The sequence below is a fragment of the Uranotaenia lowii genome, chromosome 2, assembly GCF_029784155.1.
Source record: "Uranotaenia lowii strain MFRU-FL chromosome 2, ASM2978415v1, whole genome shotgun sequence".
Taxonomy (NCBI): domain Eukaryota; kingdom Metazoa; phylum Arthropoda; class Insecta; order Diptera; family Culicidae; genus Uranotaenia; species Uranotaenia lowii.
Window position 1 is genome coordinate 245210357 of NC_073692.1, and position 16029 is coordinate 245226385.

The window sequence follows — 16029 nt, forward strand, 5'->3', positions numbered from 1 at the left end:
GGTCTTGCAGGACACATGAGGTCAAATAAAAAATACGCGAACGTGATGTATTGATCTTGACAGACGCTCTTCGATCGGTCAAATACGATTGAAGCCATTCGGTCATCCAAGGAGGAAGACCTATGTGAACCAGCTTTTCAATGGCAAGTCGATGAGAAACTTTGTCGAAAGCCTTACTGAAGTCAAAATAGACTGCATCCACTTGTCGACGCTTCTCGATTTCGGTTGATAGGAAGTTGGTGTAACACATCCGGTTTGACACTGTGGATAGCTTCTTAACGAATCCGTGTTGATAGTCAGAAATCAAGTGACGAGTGGCGTGTACTTTGGCTATGCAACACAGGAAGAAATTCCTCGGTGGAATTACGACAACCGGATTTATGTATCGGAGTTATCGAGGCGGTCTTCCATACCGCAGAAAACTTCCGTTCGTGAAGAGAACGATTGAAAAGCAGACAGATAGGCAACTCCAATGATTCTGCACATTCCCTCAAGAAAACTGGTGGAAGTAGATCAGTTCCAGAACCTTTTTTGACGTTCAGCTTTTCCAGCTCAGATAGGACATCACGTTGCGTAAAGTTAAAGGATGGTAGCGTAATGTCATGCGTAGGAATACCCTACGCATTTGTTTACTTTATTGTAATAAGAACTGATCCGACTTGAACATTTTCATGGAAGATTTTGAACTCATTCTAAAGTTTTGAAAATTTAAGTGTGAAAAATGCATTTTTTAAGCTTCAACAGTCTATTTTAAAGATTTTTATTTTGAAAATCCTACTTTTTAGTATCGATCTTGACGAACAAGAATCCTCCTCGAATAACATGCCTTCAAAGTGGAAAAATTCCAGCAGATTCTTTGAATTGTCATCGAAAAAGGCTAGTTTCCTAGTAAATTAAAAATATTTTTCGTGATCGTGACGTCGCAGTCTGTACCAATACTAGAGCAGGGCTGCCTTTGCGCTACCTTCTTTGAATATTCCTTGATCTACCACTTCATACCTAGTAGTTGGCCGTGGTGCTGAACAAAAATTTGATATGTGATGCTTTTAATAAATTCTACCCGCTCATTTTCACCATCTTTCATTTCTTCTAACTTTCTATCCGTCTATAAAAATTTCATAATCTTAAGATGTTCTTACTAAAAAGTACAGTGATTCACGTATAAGGCCGATAAATTAAATTATAACAAACATAAATGACGGTGATTAATCTCTTCATAAAATTTAAATCATATTACAGTACCGTTCATAATTGTATAGAAATTTAAAGCACGCACACTGTCACTTCCATAACTTTTTACTCTGATGATATTTTTTGATCAATTTTTTTGCGTTAGATAGATCAACTATCATACTATCATCATACTATTAATTTGAGCTTTCTGGAGTTTTTGTGGCCTGAGAAACAGTAATTCTACGAAAATCGGACTTTTTGGACTTTTCTCATTCAAACTGCAATATCTCTGAAATTACGCTACATTTTGTAATGAAATTTTGCACAGTGATTGTTGAAATATAAAGCTAGCATGTCTGAAGTTTTCAAAAAGTTCTATCGATGAGATCAAAAGTAACGCGAGGTGCAATATTGCAGGTATGGATCTCGAAATGCGATTTCTATAGAATGTTTCCATAGAAAAACCATATTCTCTGTTTAACAACCAGTAAATCTATTCCAACCGAAAAATCACAACAATATCGCGAGATTCTGATTTCAAAACACAAATGGATCATTTATTCCATGTTTTCTTTCCTTCATTGCTTTTGTCAGACATTTTTTGTCTGATTGGTGGATGAAAACGATATTGTTCTCATGAATCGTCCAAAATTCTATAGAAATCGTATTTCAAGGTTCATGTCTGAAATATTGCACCTCGCGTAACTTTTGATCTCATCAATAGAACTTTTCGAAAACTTCAGACATGCTAGCATTGTATTTCAACAATCACTGTGCAAAATTTCATTAAAAAATGTAGCGTAGTTTCAGAGATATTGCAGTATGAATGAGAAAAGTCCAAAAAGTCCGATTTTCGTAGAATTACTGTTTCTCAGGCCACACAAACTCCAGAAAGCTCAAATTTTGTGATATAATAATGTGATAGTTGATCGATTTAACGCAAAAAATTTGATCAAAAAATATCATCAGAGTAAAAAGTTATGGAAGTTCAAAGTCGAAGTGACAGTGCGCGTGCTTCCGATTTCTATACAATTATGAACGGTACTGTAACTAAATGTAAAAAATGCGTATGAGTTCCGAAAATCACGAATCAAATTTTGAAGAAAATGTAAAACCAAATTTAAACGACAATTTCAAACACAGCTTTTCATTTAAATTTTTAATTATAGTTCGAACCGAAAATCAAAGTATTAAGAAATGAATTATGCATAAGTGAGAAAATTTCTAAAATCTGTAGATGAATTTTGAACCTGGGATTAGTTTTCGAGGTTTTGACATCAGTTTTGAGTCAAGGTTGTTACTATCTAATAACCTTATTCCATCATCAAAATTAGATTTAAAATTTATAATTTTGTGTGTAGAGTAGAATACCTCGCTTGCTTTTGATGGATCCTTATGGGGTGATTTAATCTTCAACACACACCCCCACCCCCCTCCCGCCCCGTTGCAACGGCCAGGGCATCCATGATTGAGCTTTTTTTTTTATTAGTTGATCACCCAGGTGGTAAATCCTTTTTACGGATTGCATTCCAAGGCACGGCGAGCCACCGCGTCCCCCCAGTTTGCTACTCTGGGTCCATGGGTGCAATTGGACGACTCATGATACGATGTACCCCTACGCCATAAAATCCACCTGGGGCCTCTGGCCATAATTCCCATCCGGACCTAGCAACGAAGGCTTTACCCATGATGGGAGACCATACTCGCGCAATGCGCTCCACGGCAAATACTCGTTTTATTCGTACTACACCAGCAATCTCAACCACTCTTTGTCACGATTCACGACTTACGGGTTGGCAGTCCGTTAGCCGCTACTCGTGACTCGAGTCCCACGTATGGCCTCTTGTCACAATTTGAGCCGTCTTCGCCCGTCTCTCCTCGTGACTCGAGACCTTCACTCGCTCATCCTCTTGACACGATTCGAGAGTGCGCTCATTCACCTCTCCTCGTGTCTTGAGGGTCCTCGCTCAAATCGTCTCTTGACCCAATTCGAGACGAGAACAACTCGCCTCTCCTCGGGTCTGGAGATAACCACACATATCCTTTTTTCTCCATCTCGACTCTTCGAGACCCAACCTGAGGCCCATCCACTGGGCGCCACATGTTACGGCACAAGGCCCCTCTGTCTGTCGTGAGTCAATCGTATCCGCGAATCGGGGCCAGGAACCTCCCCGAAAGGCAGATCGATCGAAACTCGCCAAACATTTGGTCGTCCCGCATATCGGGGTCGCGACTACCCGATACACGTTACGACCCCTCCCTCTTGCAACTGAGCACTGGTACCAGGGTGCCCAGTCACACCACGTTTTGTCACCCTCGGCACGCAGCTCGTCGCAGCTGACTGTACCAAGTGTGACGTGTAGTTCTCTTGGCCGTACATCTACAGCTGGTCAATTCTGTAGACACGTTTCCACTCTGCACCACGGGGAGGTAGAACTACGTCCATGATTGAGCTTACACTGGCTCGAGAGTGCTCTGGCCTCTGATCAGGATACTACAATGAGATTTACACAGAGTTAACTTATGACACTGTGTGACGCACGAATGGATGTATGGGTATGTACATCATACATTCCCTCTGTGTGAATGGGTTAAACGCATACCGCGTCATCCCACATAAGCGTGCGGGGAGTCGGTCAGTCGGTCGGTGAGCAAACGAGCAAGCCGAGTAGTGCGTGCAGTTCCCGCTGCAGCTAGTGATCCGGTGGCCCTCTGGTGCTGCTACCGAGCTTCGGAGCTCCGGACAGGTCTGCACAGACACTGTTTATGATTTATGACTGTTTATGATAAAAATACAGACTTCTTGTAATCAATACTATTAATAAACATGTAGGTGTTTATAGAATTTAATACCGTACAAAAATGTGAATCGGGAAAAAATTTGGATTCTTTTTGTAATATTTCTTATAAATTCAGAATTTACTGCATTGCTTCGATGTGGTTTAGGCAAACACATGATGTGTCTAGTTTTTTTTAAACAAAAATTTGGATGGAGCAAAAACTGATTGAACCTTAAAATGTTGCCTCTTTCTCGTATAGCAAATATTTATGTAGGTATAGGGGTATAGCATGGAGACCAAGCATAGTTAAGTGTACGTAGCGCGGACAATTGGTCATTTCCGCACTGCAAGCGTGGCGCGCGACATTTCTGAGTGACTATTTGGGAAGCTGTTGGGAAAAATATGCTACACAAATTGTTAAACTCCACATATAAAATGAACAAAAACGTCAATGGTAAACAAGAAAATGAAGCGCAATTAACCTTCCAAAGCCGTTCGCTAAATATCAGTTTCGGGAAAATTTGAGTTGTAGTTTGATTTCGTTCTCCTGGCTGTAAATGTAAACCGATTTTGATGATATTATATTCATTGTGTAGGTAATTTATTCTTATTACTTAGCATTTCAAAATAAAGTCGATATGTATTACCAGGTTATCAAAAACTGGTTCAGAAAGTAAAAAGTCCGAAAAATGAATATTATTTTTAAAATACTCATAACTTCAGACAGCTTTTCTATATTTTAGTGTTTCATTGATGTTTGAAATCTCTGACAGGGTATAGATATGTTGGGTCCAATGAAAGTTTTGACTGCTATCACAGATTTTCCGGTAGAAAAAAATCTAACTTTAAAAAATCGACAACCGATTTTGGCTTTGCTTAGCTGTATTTCATAACCCAATGAACCGATTTTCAAAACTCAAATTTTAACCTTTTGTCGTTGATTTGGTGATTATTTTCATCGAACATACTTGGTCTGTCAAAATTACCAGTTCAGCAGTAAATTGAAATTATGATAAAGATGTTTGAAATGTGCGTTTCGGGTCATATTGACCCGAACAGCTTTGGAGGGTTAAGAAGTATCAAATGTCTGTGAAGGCTGGATGAATTCGATATTTATGTAAAATTGTATATTGAAATTTTCTGGTGTCCGAACACGATTTTAGGCCTTGTGTTATTTATTGAATTTCTCCAAATTATTGTATGTTCGGTGTTTTGGCAATCTCGTGCTTGAGCGTTTTGTTCCCCTCTGCCAGACACTTTAGTTGCCCCATTAGTTCAATTGGACTGACAGGAATCTGAATGGACAAGTAAGTGGTAAGCGTGGTGTAAATTTGATTAGGACAATTGAGCCACTTTATGGTGACTCGCTCTGAATAGGGAGAGGGCAACTCCTCATTCAAATGTCAAGTATGTACCTGTAGTAGACGGATCGATCAAATTGCCTGATGCTCTTTTCATTCGTTCACAGAACGATGGATTCGATTTTCATTGTTGTGCGAAGTAGTATAAGTTGATTAGTATAAAGAGAACACTTATTTAGAATTTAGAACCCCTTAAACTTAAAGTGCCTTAAACTGTATTCTTTCCTTTGCCTTGCTCTTTTCCAGGAGATCCCAATATCTGGTATCTCGACATTGACCTACCTCGTGAGAGCACGATTGTGTATCGTTACCTGATATGCTCAGTGGATCCGAGCAGCGAGAATGTCCATGTACGGCGTTTCGAAACTCATTTGAAGCCCCGTACCATTCCGATCGACGCTGCCCAGGAACCGGATAGGGCAATCGACACCCTCGGTGATATTGATGGTGTTGTCAGGCTGGACAAGGGCTGGCTCACCACCGAAACCATAGTACAATTTAAATTCTTCGACAATCCGTTCTCATTCAAGCGACCTCGTAATCGAGAAGTTTATGTTAAGGTATGATTATGATTTCATAGATTCTAAGTTTGAAAGGTCGTTGGTTAGATTTTACTTCTAATATTTTATCGTAGATATATGTAAAAGGAAAATTAAGGATCTCTTAAAGTTGTTTATTATGAATTGTGGTTTTTAGGTTACACCGATGAATCTACGCATAAATTCTGAGTCCCAAAGTTTAACGAATTTATTGGAAGAATCACTGTCGAATGATACACGCGAAAATGGCAGCGATCATCCGGCCTATGCATTCACAGAGGTTGTGTCGCTTCGGAACGTTCAACCTCTCTATCAGCAACAATCTCAGTTTGGTTGTCCAATAACGGCTGACGACTTCGTAGCTATCAATGTCACGGTCGCAGAACCCGAAAACGTAGCCTATCTTATTGACTTATATACTCACAGCTCCCGTTCCAATGATGGTGATCCACCGTACCATCTAGGCTATCACTATATTCTACCAAACTTGTTGAAAAAATCGGAGGGGATTCTTGAACTTGCAGTGACCTGTGCTAGCAAACATCGTCCTCTAGGCATGATGCGTATTGAATATCTAAAAGTGACACCGTTACTTTCACCAGGCTGCACCCTAGAAAAGTCGTACATTCGCTATTGGAACAAACGTTGGACTGGACTTGACGTGGGGCATCGAGGATCTGGAACAAGCTTTAAAACTATTGATGGTAACGTGATACGCGAGAACACAATTGCCTCGTTGAAAAAAGCCGTTCTGCATGGTGCTGATATGGTAGAATTCGACGTGCAGCTCAGCAAAGATCTTGTGCCCGTGATCTATCACGATTTCGATATTTATGTGTCTTTGAAGCGGAAAACTACTCTAGAAACAAATGACATGCTAGAACTGCCGATGTATGAACTTACTCTAGAGCAGCTTAAAAATCTAAAGGTAATTTTCGCATTTCCGACACCACATAAAAAGACAGCAATCATTCGAAAGCCATTTGCAATCGAATTTGTTTCCCATTGTGTGTAACATTATTGCCCCTTGAGTGCAGGTCTACCATGTGGTAGAGGGTAGAAATCGCGAATCAAGGTTTAACGATGAAGATCTCGAGGAGCATCAGCCGTTCCCTCAACTGGCGGACGCCCTGGACCAGATCGATCCTCACTGCGGCTTCAACATTGAAATTAAATGGTCCCAGAAGCTGAAAGACGGCACTATGGAATCTGATTTACATTTCGATTCGAATCTATACGTTGATTGTATTTTGAAAGTCGTTCTAGAGAAAGCTGGCGATCGGCGGATTGTATTTTCGTGTTTCGATGCCGACATTTGCACCATGTTACGCCTCAAGCAGAACCTTTATCCGGTAATGTTTCTAACGCTGGGGGTCACCGAACGTTACCAAAGCTATTTCGACCCGAGATGCAATTCAATCGAGATGGCCGTCAAAAATGCCTACTCGACCGAACTGCTGGGAATCGTTGCCCATACCGAGGATCTCCTGCGAGACCAAAGCCAGGTAAGTTACTGATTCGATGCTTTGAAATGTGGAAACATTTAACCTTTTCTTTTTGTAGATCAATCTGGCCACGGAAAAGGGGCTGATTATTTTCTGTTGGGGCGATGAGAACAACTGTAAAGACACCATCAAACATTTGAAAAGTCTTGGAATTCATGCCATCATCTACGATAAAATGGATGTTTTCTCCGACAAAGCCATCAAGGTACATAATGATAACTTTTCTTCCGATTGCATTTTGTTTATGTTGTTGTGTTCGTTTTTGTGATGTTTTTAAAATGTTATGTCTTTGACAATGTTTTATTTTAAATGTATTTGAGTGCGTTGTTGAATCATCATCTGCAAGTCAATTTGTTTTTTTTTTGTAAATATTTATAATTGCATTAAATTTAGGACTTCAGTTATCCATTTTTTTTGATAGCATAAGAAATATATATGCGCATTTCAGGTTTCTTGTTTTGATAAAATAATAGCCATAAATTGCGTAACGCGAAAAAATCACATTTTGGATCCCGTATGTCACAAAGCGCAAATTTTCGATGTACACCCCCCCCCCCCTCCATGAAAATTACGTAACCCTGGGAAATCCCTCCCCCCTTTTTGTTATTTTAAAACTTAAAAGTCGACGGCTCGAAAAAATTAAACATAAACATTTCTAAATATATAAAACTTTTTCTAAAATATAGAAAGTTGTTTGGAGTTGTTGAAGTCAGTTCGAGATGTAAAAAATTTTTACATACTCGACAAGAAACTGAAGGTGAAATTATACATCAAAAAGTTTCCTGATCTTCACTATCGGAGTCCACGTCTTTCCTGATTGCGTCTAAGTACTCAACAATGATAACTTTATGTTCACATTTATTGATGCCGTGTTACGAATTGAATGTAGTACAGTTCAAAAGGAAATCTCTTCCAGAAACATAGAATACAAACCAGCTTAAAAAATGTTGAAGTTTAGAGCTTTTAAGCTGACTTGGATTTGCCCAACCTACTTTTAGAAACATAAATGTCATGATTTTAATAATAAAAATCTATTCTACAACATTGAACACAACACTTTCGGTAATTCTACGACACTAAATTGAATGAATGAATAATTTCGGCTTAAATTTCTTCGCGGTCTTTAATGTGTTAATGGCATACAATTGACTTAACTTCAAAGAAAACGTTACGCAAAGTTGAGCCAATTTTAATTTAGATCATTTCATTCGGTAAAACATTTCAAGACTCAACAACCAACAACTTCTTGTTTAAATAATATTTCTGAAATTTGGACGGAAAATCTGTCAGTCTTGCTAGATTATTTTCATAAATTGAAGAATGCTCTATTTTGGACGTGTAACTGTTTTTTCGCTACTCCTACAGCTTTTCCGTTTTGGACAAAATTGTAGCCAGAGAATTTTCCAGTAAGCTCCATATATTGGAATTTCATTTGCATCGCGTGAGAACCACATTTACAAGAAGTACTTAAAATGTGACATTTTCCGAACAATTTTTCGCGTTTTTCATACAAAATTTGTAAAAAAAAAGTATTGTATGAAAAGTTCTCAGGCAGCACCTTGCTAGGCACCCAACAGTGATGTCAATTGAATTTATTGTTCTTTAATTTTGAAAAGACATACTCCTAATAAACAGTCAATAACTTTTTTTTCGTAACAAGATATGAAGTTGTTCAGAGGGAAATTTCATTTAGAGAATTTATAAATTGTCACAAAAACCATTAGCAGGCTCGGTTCCACAGAAGCAACAAAAATGATGTTGATTTTTCAGTAAAAAATATTCAATTTTCACAAACAAATCTAAAAGTTCAAATTTACTCATGTAAACGTTATTAAATCCTGCAAAAAATCATGGATGAGGTTTGAACCAAAGCGAGGCTTTTTAAACCCCAGGGTTTTAGGAATTCCAAAATGACCCCAAATCGACTTAATCTAATGCGACACTCTATATTTTACAAAGATATCCTTCAGACAACTGGTTTTCGTAGTATTAAGGAAACATAATAATATTTTTGTTGGAGCTTGTGGAGCTGTCCAATTTCGTCAAATGTAATTTTTGCCAATTTTTTACATTTTATCACTTTCATTTTTTTTTTCCTATTTTTGCATTTTTTGTAATTTTTGTACATACTTATTTTTTTTAATTCCTGTAACTTTGCTATTTTTTGTATTTTTTTTTATTTTTGAATTTATTTCGGTTTGATTGGAGATATTTGAGAAATTAGTAATGAAAAATAGTTAGGATGTGAGTTTCTAGTGTGTTCTCACTGTGTATTTTCAATGAGAATACGCAAAACAAAGACTATTAAACATTTGAGAAAATCGTGATTCGTATAACATTACAACATCTCATGTGCGATAATATTTATTAATAATAATTAATTGTACAAATTACAAAACACTTAAATTATTTTCATGCTTAAGTGCGAGTTTCCATTCTTATTAGCATTTTCATTCATTCAAATTGTGTTCGTTTCGCTTTATCCAATTCATTTTCAAAAACTTATCAATCTTCTAAGCTTGAAAGAATTTTGGTGCAATGCTTTGTTTTTTTTTCACTCTCATAACAGATGCATATGAGCGTACAAATTTAGAAATCTTTGTAAAAAAGGATATACAAATAACCCCATTAATTACACTAGTTTACAAAATTTTAAAAAAATCCTGAACTTGATCAACTGACCAACATTTTTAATGTAAAATCGGGCGCTGAATCCGAAAATGAAATTCAAAAAAATCTCAGTAGAACCGTTTTTGAATTATGCTCCAAATATGAAACTTCGAAAAAATTAAAAAAGTTCTTGTACTTAGATTAAAATATCTCGGACGGCATATAAGTAATTTGAAATCCCTCTTTTGCATATTGAAGGTGAATAAGTTTTCTATCGATCATCTGAACACTGTTTTTGCGTTTGACCAACTGTATTGTTGATATTAGTGACTTTATGAGAAAAAAAAATTATAAAAAACGCATTTTTTTAGAGAAAATTTTGTTTCAACGAAAGTTTTAGACTCGATGGTAGCATTTAAAAAATCTGATTTTTTTTTGCGCTTAAATGTCAATTTAAAACAAAGATTTCAAGTTGTTATTTATCAAAATCGGTGGAAAACTGAAGAAGTTATGGCTACTTTACCATAATTGAAATTTTTGGAGTTTTTAATAATTTAACGAACCGCAGTACACTTATCATAGTATAGGAAGAATGAAACATGATAAATCTCATTCGCTCCAAATTAAAATTATTTATTAGCTTACCAGAAGGTCACATGCCAAGTTCCAGGAAGATCTGACCATAGGAAGAGGTTGCTTAAGTCTCAAACGTGAATAAAATTTTGAGGTATTTTGCCCGGAAGGAACGAAAAACACTGGTTTTTCATCAATAACTTTTTTCATCACTAGCTGATTGTTTTTTATGGTTGATTTTCTTAAAGCCTAAATTGAGACAAATATTTCACCCGAAGACTGTTACTCGATTGGATTTGAAACAGAAAAGTTATTGCGGTTCAAAGGCCGCAAATTTTGTCCAACATGCAATGAGTACTTTTTACGCATTGCGTTTTATACGATAATTTTCGACCAAAATACAATCTTTGAACCGCTATAACTTTTCTGTTTCAAATCCAATCGAGTTACAGTCTTGGGGTAAAATATTTGTCTCTTTTTGGGCTTTAAGAAAATCAACCATAAAAAACAATCAGCTAGTGATGAAAAAAGTTATTGATGAAAAACCAGTAGTTTTCGTTCCTTCCGGGCAAAATACCTCGAAATTTTATTCACGTTTGAGACTTAAGCAACCCCTTCCTGTGGTCAGATCTTCCTGAAACTTGGCATGTGACCTTCTGGTAAGCTAATAAATAATTTCGACATGGAGCAAGTGAGATTTATCATGTTTCATTCTTCCTATACTATGATAAGTGTTCTGCGGTTCGTTAAATTATTTAAAACTCCAAAAATTTCAGTTATGGTAAAGTAGCCATAACTTCTTCAGTTTTCCACCGATTTTGATAATTAACCACTTGAAATCTTTGTTTTAAATCGACATTCAAGCGCAAAAAAAAATCAGATTTTTTAAATGCTACCATCGAGTCTAAAGCTTTCGTTGAAACAAAATTTTCTCTAAAAAAATGCGTTTTTTATATTTTTTTTTTCTCATAAAGTCACTAATATCAGCAATACTGTTGGTCAAATGCAAAAACAGTGTTCAGATGATCGATAGAAAACTTATTCACCTTCAATATGCAAAAGAGGGATTTCAAATTACTTATATGCCGTCCGAGATATTTTAATCTAAGTACAAGAACTTTTTTAATTTTTTCGAAACTTCATATTTGGAGCATAACTCAAAAACGGTTCTCCTGAGATTTTTTTGAATTTCATTTTCGGATTCAGCGCTCGATTTCACATTTGAAATTACCTTCAGTTTACTGAGTTCAAAAATGCTGTAAACTAGTGTTATTCATCCATCGATAGGAATTGGATTGTTTATCAATTTAAAATAAAAGTGATCGATGTATTTTTTTTTCTTCTATTCCTTTGGCTGCTTTGAAACAACAGGTTGAGGGAGAAAAAAGCGGAATTTCAACCGGTTAAAATGGGTGCTAGATACTATACACAAACTACTTGTTCTGTGCCTCGTCCTTACGTGTACCTTTATCGATGTTTTTCTGTATGTCTGTCTTATAGGAGGTGAAACCAGTCGACCAAAACGTGGTATCAGACAACTTAACATTGATGTTTCAACACTTTAAACGATTATTTCAACGTACTAAATGTAATGTTCAAAATCATTAGAATAAATTTTGTTAGATGTTTCGGTATAAGATTTCGAAAGATTCCAATTCTACCTTATTGAGTAGAATTAAAACATTGATAGCGCTGATATTGAACACCTAACCAATCATCCTTAAAAATGACGTTATCTTTCTCGTAGGAGAGTGTCTTTTTAGTGGCTGCTCGGGAATCGCAAGCTGCTCTTTTACAACAAATAAATATCGAAAATCGCTTGGACCACGGTAGAAGTTACGATTTCCGCAGATCAACTGAAACATCCGCAACCCAAGAAGGCTCTTTGTCAAAAAACGCTACCGAGAAATCGTCATCTACAACAGAAGAAAGCGCTTCATCAAAAAATACTACCGATAAGTCGTCAATTTGTATTTGTACTGACTCTTAGTATGTGCGGTTATGGCTACTTCAACGACACAGAATTAACTTCGCTTTATTTACTAAATTTACGTTAAACCATTAAACGCGGACGACATGGATCTTACCATTTTTTAGAACTCATGGACGATTAATAATAGTATGAAACACCGAATTTAATAAATCTTTTTATCAGTTATTTGTGTTGTTATTTTTTTCACTCTGGCGCTTTTATTAAATGCAGATCCACGAAATTAAGACGCAGTTAGGAGTAGGACTTTGACACAAATAAAAATATTAATTAGAATCTATTCTCTCCAAAAAATTCAAAGATTAGATGAAATAGTAAATTCTTTAACAATAATATAATAAAAAACAAAAGATGTAAATATTTTCAATATACAAACATTTGTTTGTTTTGTTAAATAGTAATAAAATCTATTGATGCCTTAAGTAAAGAAAATAGGCTTATTTATTACTATCACATTCCATTCGCTAGATCCTACAAGGTAAGTAACAATAATAACTCATTTATTTAGCTGTTTCCACCTAGTTTTTCGATGTTCCACAAATTCTAACCAATACAAAATGCTATTTTGCAACTCAGTATTAATTTTTTTTTTTCATTATGAAGTTTGGTTTTGGAAAGGCTTTTTTTCTACCGATAAAAACAGTGTCCAAAAGTACTTCTTTTCGACTCTGTTTTGATTATAAAGAAAAAATACCTACGAACCGTTATTTGCAAGTTTAATAGATTGAATTTTTATTTCTTACATTATTTAAACAATAAAAACTATTGAAAAAAACAATTTTGTCACAAAATTCGATTTTTTCATAATTCGTCTCAATTATCCAACGCGGCTTTGACAAGTTGGATAATAACGTCGTGTGCTGATGATTAATACGTCCAAGACGAAGTACATGCTGGCCTGCGGATCCGAGACCGACCAAACCCGCTTGTCCAGTAATAACAAGGTCACCATCGAAGGCGACGAGCTGGAGATAGTCGAAGACTTTGTCTATCTCGGCTCACTGGTGACCGCAGACAATGACACCAGCCGTGAGATCCGGAGATCCACAAGCAACTGCGGTCAAGAAGACTTAGCCCTCACACGAAGTGTAACCTGTATATGACGCTCATTAGACCGGTTGTTCTCTACGGGCACGAGACATGGATATTGCTCGAGGAGGACCTGCGTACACTCGGAGTATTCGAGCGACGAGTTTTAAGAACCATCTTTGGCGGCGTGCAGGAGAACGGAGTGTGGAGGCGAAGGATGAACCACGAGCTCGCGCGACTCTACGGCGAACCCAGTATCCAGAAGGTGGTGAAGGCTGGCCGGATACGCTGGGCGGGACATGTTGCGAGAATGCCGAACGACTGTCCTGCAAAACAGGTGTTCGCTACGAATCCGGTAGGAACAAGACGAACGGGGGCGCAACGAGCGAGGTGGTTAGACCAAGTGGAGCGTGATCTGGCGAACGTGGGGTGCCCGAGAAATTGGAGAACGGTTGCCACGGTTGTTCACGTTCACCGTGGTGAAATTGGCTAACCGCCGTTGTACTGAAGCGGAGATTGCGAGTTCAAGTCCTGCCGGCGAGCTGTTGTATCTTTTTTCTAAAAATTCATAACATTACGGCTTATGTTCTTTTTTTTCTTCTTTGATACCTTATGTGTCTCTAATACTTTCCATCACCTTTGAAAATTTGATTATTTTCAGGTACAAAGATGTACCAAGCGATTTCATAAAATTAGTATTGATTTCGTGAAATATACTTTTTGACACTGAATTCAGTGCTTTTTTTTCGATACTGTTTGAATGGTCGAAATGTTCACTTTTCAACACTAAATAGCAAAAAAATATTTTCTTAACGTCAGGGTAATTCTGTGTTTTGGGCAGAGATTCACATGCCCTTCTATAACTGGAGTGCTCATACATATTTTGGAAAAAAAAAAAAAAACTGTTTATGCAGTGAATACAATGGTTCCATTTTGAAATTTTCAAACTAACACGTCACGCCAAACGTCTTTTTTATTTATTGGGATGCTCAAAACATGGTATAACTCGGGCACGGATTCTCTACGACAAGTTGCTGACAAAATATGGCTGCTGTGTGATGGACGACGAAACATAGGGGAGATGGGGGCATAATGGCCACCTTAAGGAAAACGCTTATTTAACCATAGAAAATAGCTATAATATGGAGCTTACATTATTGTTTCGTGTTCAGACACTTGAAAAGCCTATTCCCTAACGGGCTGAAACGTGAAAAACTAGATGAAAACGTTAAAAAATGCATTTTAAAAAAATTTGCCAAAAGCTGAAATCCAGCCACTGTAGAGGCATAATGAGCACCCCCCCTGAGGCAGTATGACCACCATTAATCAGTGCAAGATGTGCGTTTTCTGCCGGGGAATCTAGCAGCGAATTCAACTCGATGAAGTCAGGTGAGTCGTAGATTCATCAAACAAAGCAATAACAAAATAATCTAGGTCTGTTTGTAGAATACAAACAATTCACGCACGCTCATACATTATGTGCCTTGCTTGGAGGATGATGCTACTAGCCGTAAAATGTAACAATAAAAAAAGCGATCATGAATTGTAAATGGAAAAAAATCGAACTCGAGTCTTTTAATTACCTCTCCGACACCTTACCAATAGACTGAATCGTCGGATGAAAACTAGTCAAGGTGTGGCTCTATGAATCAATTTTAATTCGCTGCTAGATTCTACGGCAGTAGATGCTCATTATGCCTCGATAATATGGTGCTCTATATGCCCCTAGTCAACATATTTAAGTAAAAACGTGTTTTAAAATTGATTCAAGTGAAAAATCAAAAATTTTATGATGCTGAAAATTGAGAAACAATGTGTAGATCATGTTGCAGTGCGTACATTTCAGATCAAGCTGATTTAAAGGTCATAAAAGCTTATTTGGTGGTGCTCAAAAATTATAATATTTTCGTCACTTGAGAACCTAGCTGGTTATTATTTAATATTTCTGTAAAGATGAAAAGGATATTTCTTTTTTGGTGAAAAATTAATACTATAGGTAGTACGAAACAAGTCCTCATTAAAATTTGTTTAAGAAAATACGTACTTATGTAGAAAAATGGAGTGCTCATTATGCCTCGGGTGCTCGTTATGCCCTCATCTCCCCTACACACTAAAACTGCAATTATTCCGCTCGGGATTATGGTTTAACGAATCACAGGGAAATTGCTTAGACATCACGAAACTCGAATTGAAATCCATTCGAATCTCGTGACACTTCATTACTCCTGAAATATGAGACGAAATTCCTACGAGTGCACAGGAACTCGAAGGAATCTCCTGAAAAACAGACAATGTGCTCCTGTAGCACGTTAGATACATTTGTTTTCCTTTTCTCTGTCGCTGTCAAACATTCTTTCTTTTTCCGTTCAAATCGCGACAATTAAACGCTAAGTCCGTTGTGAATTTTTGTCTATCCCGGGCTTTTCAGGTTGCTGCGCGAAATTTTGTTCGAAAAGTTTTACCTTTGAA

The 16029-nt window shown here is 37.0% G+C and overlaps 1 protein-coding gene across 2 annotated transcripts in view; it reads left to right on the forward strand.

The window, feature by feature from the left end:
• Window positions 1-12953, forward strand: part of LOC129750181 (glycerophosphocholine phosphodiesterase GPCPD1) — a 78557-nt gene extending 65604 nt beyond the window's left edge. Inside the window, exons 3-7 of one of the 2 annotated variants that reach the window (XM_055745434.1) lie at window positions 5561-5874; window positions 6011-6781; window positions 6891-7358; window positions 7417-7563; window positions 11913-12432. In XM_055745434.1, coding sequence (XP_055601409.1) covers window positions 5561-5874; window positions 6011-6781; window positions 6891-7358; window positions 7417-7563; window positions 11913-11948 — 1736 coding nt within the window. In that variant the 3' untranslated portion in view covers window positions 11949-12432. Of the gene's footprint in view, window positions 1-5560; window positions 5875-6010; window positions 6782-6890; window positions 7359-7416; window positions 7564-11912 lie in introns of both variants that reach the window. The other variant, XM_055745433.1, reaches the window with a different exon arrangement.
• The last annotated feature ends 3076 nt before the right edge of the window (window positions 12954-16029 follow it).